This window comes from Hevea brasiliensis, unplaced genomic scaffold (assembly GCF_030052815.1).
Source record: "Hevea brasiliensis isolate MT/VB/25A 57/8 unplaced genomic scaffold, ASM3005281v1 Scaf379, whole genome shotgun sequence".
Lineage (NCBI taxonomy): Eukaryota > Viridiplantae > Streptophyta > Magnoliopsida > Malpighiales > Euphorbiaceae > Hevea > Hevea brasiliensis.
In genome coordinates, this window is record NW_026614894.1 from 1 (window position 1) to 5,608 (window position 5,608).

Here is a 5,608-nt window from a genome sequence, read left to right on the forward strand (position 1 = left end):
CCGAGGGTCATATTCACCGAGTTGCAACAATGAGGTATCAACAAACTAAATCTCAGTCCTAAAATGAAAATAACATAAAATTACAGCGAAATTTTTTGTATAATTTTCCTTTGTTTAAAAACAATAGCTTGGAGTGGGTATTTATTGCCGGATAAGGGAAAGGGAACGGGAAGAAATTTTAAGAGAAAAAAAGCCTATTTTGATATTTTTAGTATGGGTTAATAGCCATATAAGTTTTTATAATGTTTGACAATCCAAATAAGTCTTCTAATTAATTTTAAAAAGAATCCAATAAGTTCTTTAAATTTTAAAACAAATAAGTCCTTGAACTTTAAAGATAGATAAAAAAAATGTTGAACTATAAATTACCTTTAATATAAATCCAATTAAGGTCGAGCACAAAAATCTTCTAGTGCATTTTATTCGAAAAACTTATTTAATCTTTTAACAAAAATTGAAGAGTTTAATTAGATCCAAAGCTATTTTTCATAACTTAAATATAAACCTTTTGCTAAATTATTTATTGAAATTTATCAAGAGAAGTCTTTGCTTCTGTTGACTAGTGGCTTTATGAGGGACCTTGTGTCCACTTTTAGAGACTTATTTAATCCCACATCATTGAGAAATAGAAAAAAGTTAATGGGTTTATATAACTTTAACCCAACTACCAAAAATAACTTGGTTTAATCATTTTGGTTCTAATGGTTTAGCCATTTTGATTCTAATGGTAAGTTATTTGATGGGGTAGGGTTATTTTAATTGGTATCAGAGCCACTCTGAGTCAAAATATTATGTGAGTCTAATGGACTGCAAGGGAAGGGCTACCCGTGATTAGGGTATGAGATGGAGATTCGAGATACTAGCAAACCACAATACTCGAGGCTCCGATCCTAACTTAGCAATTGTACTCGATATAGCACAACAAATTTAGCATAGTATCAATATGAGTTGTGATGGGAACGTCCTTGTAAAATTAAGTGGTTGAGATTAGCCCAACTATCAAAAATAACTTGAATTAACCATTTTAGATTCAGTGGTTTAGATTGTGAAAGTTATACTTCAGTGTCATACTCTCTGCTTATTAATGGTTCTCCTTTTATACCTTTCTCACTAGGCAGAGGATTAAGTGCAAGGTGATCTCCTCTCGCCGTACTCATTTTTACTTTGCCGATCACAGCATTTTATTCAACCAGTCGACCCAATAGGAGGCTGCAGAGCAAATCAATATTACAATCATAATAATTACAATTATAACTCTCAAATGAACCAAATAAATATATAAGTTTAAAATGCCTTATTTATAATAATTAATCAAATAAATATATAATGACATACATAGCTTGGACTTCTTATGATATATAGTTCACTATTGTCATGTCATATGCAATGTACAATATAATCGTATACGATCCTTGTATAAATGGAGAATTACCAATCCAATAGGACACCATTGGTATCGTTGTTAAAATATAAATATATTTTCTTTATTTCTTTCCTTATATCCATTTATGCAAATATATATCAAATTCAGTAAACACGATTTGTTCATAAAAATTAAGCGAAACCATAATATTCTCAAAGTTTATACTGTTGTTTTTTACTCTAACGCCAAGGAGTTATATGTAATTTCCATATATATATATATATATATATATATATATATATATATATATATATATATATATATATATAAGTAAATATATTTTATTAAAATTAAATTTGAAAAAAAAACTTAACATGCTGCAGGGAAACTAAAATACAACCATTAGGCTTCCCCGTTGATGGTGTAAGGTAATGATTAGAAACGACACTTGACACAATTTTCCACAGGACTTTGGGCACAAACAAGGACTCCATAATCAATAAAATTGACAAAATTAACAAGCAGCACACTTTTACAGTCAAAACGCAAAACCATTTTTATTTTCTCTTGTCACCTTTTCCAAGCTATTTCCTGGAAGAGTTGATGGTGCCGGAGAAGCCATGACTAGACGTTATGCTACTGGATACAACACTAGGAAAAGTCTGTCCAGTAGTATCCGTATCCAAATCTATTGAAATATTACTTGAATCCAACTGGAATCCACCAACTATATTGGTATATCGAGAAGCATGGAATGATACTTGAGGATACACATAGTCTTCACCCGGATTCATTTTTTCCTTCTCAGCATCTGCTGTCTGTTGCAACTCCAATGCGAACTCAAGCTTTTCCATCACATCATGCATTGAGGGCCGTTCAATCCCCTGCTCACGGACGCAGCTCTCTGCAATCTCCACAAATTTCTGAAAACACACTGGAGCTATTTTTCCTATTAGATGGGGATCAATTATTAGATGAATATTCTCATTTTGGATGCATTTTCGTGCCCAACTGACTAAATTCCATTGTTCCTCCTCCAATTTTTGGTTAAGAGGTTTTCGAGCGCACAATACTTCCAATAACACCACACCAAATGAGTACACATCAGATTTTTCTGTCAACTGATGGCGTCTTGCATATTCTGGATCCAGATATCCCCATGTACCCTTTACAATGGTGCTAACTGCACTGTCATTTACACCTATTTTTGACAATCCAAAATCGGAGACTTTGGCGACCCAATTTTCGTCTAACAAAATATTGGTCGTCTTTATGTCTCGATGGATTATAGTATTCGACGCACCAGCATGAAGATAGTGCAGTCCACGAGCTGCTCCAGTGCATATCTCAAGCCTTTGCTTCCATGGAAGTGGATTCTTGAATTTGTCGTAGAGATGGTCTCGAAGAGTCCCGTTGACCATATAGTCATAAACAAGGACCATTTCTCCTTCATGAAGACAATATCCGATCAGAGAGACGAGATTGACATGGCGGAGCTGGGACAACGTCTCAATCTCTGTCCTGAATTCACGGACACCCTGACTCGACTCTCGATTCAATCGCTTAATTGCAACAGTCATGGCTCCATTATCAATATCACCTCTGTAAACATTGCCGAAACCACCTGAGCCAATTATCAAACTCTCATGGAAGTCATTCGTAGCAGCTTTAATCTCATCTAGTGAAAATTGGCGGCATAGTTCTTGCGGCAGTGAAGAAGCCATAGTCCTCGATGACTTCCCAATATAAGCTGCTGAATTCAACCGCCAGCAGCAGCTTAGTGATTTGTAATGAGACCCATAATGACCGTCCTGCTTCTTCCTTATTCGCCAAATAACCAAGAAACCCAACAAAGAAAGTATGATCAACAAACCCATCACACTCCCACCAATGGCAAGAAGCAATATTTTCTTCGTGCTGGACTTCTTGGCTGTTGGTGCCGATGGTTGTGCTGTTGTTGCTGGTGGAGAAGGGACAGACACTAGAGAATTGGGTCCGGCAAGATTGCCATCAGAGTCGTTCAACTTGAAAATCTCTAACCCGTTCAGGAAAGCATCAGGGTAAATACTTGAAGGATTAGGACGCAGAGTTATGAAAAGCCTATAATCGTCATCAGCTTTCCCAACCTTCTTCCCAGCAGTTACTATGTAGTCATTATATGTGGGAGTCCCGTGACCACCGCTTGATTCAATAACATCGAAACCCAATGTAGCTGTCTGATTGTCAATAAAGATATCGAATCGTCTTTCATTGACCTTGGTAATATCTGGAACAAACTCACAGAAGTGGAGCCTCACCAGATACCTGAATCCTTGATCTACTGGCACCCTCCACGTCAAATTGGTGTCATTAAGTCCCAGTTGCCGAGCTGACAGATAGACTTCATCTGGCGCTGTGTAGTTTGGTATTTTAGAATAATTGAGAGAGAGATTTGGCTCGTTGTTAACAAGACCAAGGTTGAGAACGTCATCCCTCCATAACCTATACATGCCAGTGTCAAGTACTGGCGAGATGGTGCCACCCGCAACGTTAAATCTACACATATTCTCCAGCGCGGTGTCATTTTGGATAAAAAACTTTTCCTTTTTGCCAATAGAAATGAGGCCTGAACCCTCCTCTGGTGGAGTATAATAAAGGTTGGATGGCATAGATATAATCTCTATGCCATTGATGAAAGCATACTTACTCAGGGAAGGAGAAAATGTCAGATTCAATTGCTGGTTCTCTGCGACGTTAAAGCAGAATTCTTTAATGAAAGAATAAGTATCCCTCGCTTCAGCGTAGAAGGAAGCACTGAAGTTGCTTAGTAAAGTGAAAGGCCCCGCTTTGACATCGAAGAAGTCCTTAAACCTGTTAAATCCACCCTGATATGAAACAGAGTAGAAGTGGAGACGGATAAATTTTTGACCTGCAGTGACAGGGAAGGTGTACGTGAACTGGGATTGAGAGATGCGGGCTGTCATGTAAGGGACATACTGGACGGAGCCGCCTTGGCTAAGGGCGCTAGCAGAATGGGATTTGCTACTAGATTGCTCTATAGGACCAAATTTGGATTTTTGGTCACCGGTCCATATGCGCCCATCAGGTGCAGGTGTGTCACCCGAAGAACCGCAATTGGTAAGTATGCTGTCAGTTGGGTTGTAAGCAGGCTTAGAAATGGCAATTGCAAGGTGATGTAGCACGAGAAAGAAGACAAAAGAAGTGATAGGATTGAGAGCTAAGAGGTTATTCATGGATGCAAGAACAAACAGAGAAATGGCTTTTTTTTTTCCCCTTTTTTTCCGTTATGAATTATTATTATAATAGCTCCACATAAATAATTTCACCTGGGGAAGTGGGAACCAGGAGAAAATTTTGAGACATCTGTGGTGACTTTGAAACATTGGATAACATCCGTTTCCAACGAAGTGCAGGACCCGTGTGGGCACGTGAGAACACCTTTATGACATTGTTGCAATAATGTCGCCACAACGTAGACTGATTTTTCCAAGTCATTCTTTATATTTTGGAGCCTTTCCCACAACTTTCAACTTTAAAGAATCCATCATTTCAAAAAGAAAAGTAAAAAAAAAAAAAAAAAAAACTAAAGATTGGATCATGGGGAATTGGTGATTATTACTTTTTATTTTTAGCTATAAATATAATGAGAAAGCCCTTCCTTGCTAATGCCATTCCTTTAAATTCAATCATTGTTTGGTAGAATAGTATGTTTTAATCAGATCACCAATCAAATTAAAATTAGTTGGCAATGTATTAATAGTAATATCAATTTTTTTTATGTGAACATGATAATATCATACTTTAAAAAAAAATTAATTTCAAATATATAACCGTTTCATATTAATATAGTAGTATATTGATTGATCGTGAGATATTATTTATTTTAATTTGATTTAATTTAATTCAGTAATTAAATATGTATTATTTATTTAATAAATTTATAATTTCATATTGCTACTCTCTTAATCTCTTATTAAAATAATATTATTTATTTTAATTTTTTATAAACTAATTATTTTACGTGATCCTATTTATTAATCATATTTTTTAAGGTTATTTTCTTATTAAATATTTAACCTATATCGATATTATAACGTCATATATATCATTAAATCTCGAACAATAAATAGGTAGTAATGAAATAAGAATTTCCCTTGCTAAAACTAGGCAATTTTTCTTTCTATCCTTTGGATCAGATAGAATCTTCTTTTTTCCTTTTTGTAAATTCCCTTAATGTCCTTAGTT

At 35.5% G+C, this 5,608-nt stretch overlaps 1 protein-coding gene across 1 annotated transcript; it reads right to left on the reverse strand.

Annotated features, from left to right (window-relative positions):
* Positions 1-1,747: 1,747 nt before the first annotated feature.
* On the reverse strand, positions 1,748-4,698 carry LOC131177249 (receptor-like protein kinase FERONIA). Its single transcript, XM_058142214.1, has one exon. It carries the CDS (start codon positions 4,594-4,596, stop codon positions 1,948-1,950), a length of 2,649 nt encoding a protein of 882 aa, XP_057998197.1. The 5' UTR covers positions 4,597-4,698; the 3' UTR covers positions 1,748-1,947.
* Positions 4,699-5,608: the final 910 nt, after the last annotated feature.

Excerpts from the sequence above, each read along its gene's own strand:
- LOC131177249 (XM_058142214.1), bottom strand. The coding sequence starts at position 4,596 with ATGAATAACCTCTTAGCTCTCAATCCTATCACTTCTTTTGTCTTCTTT.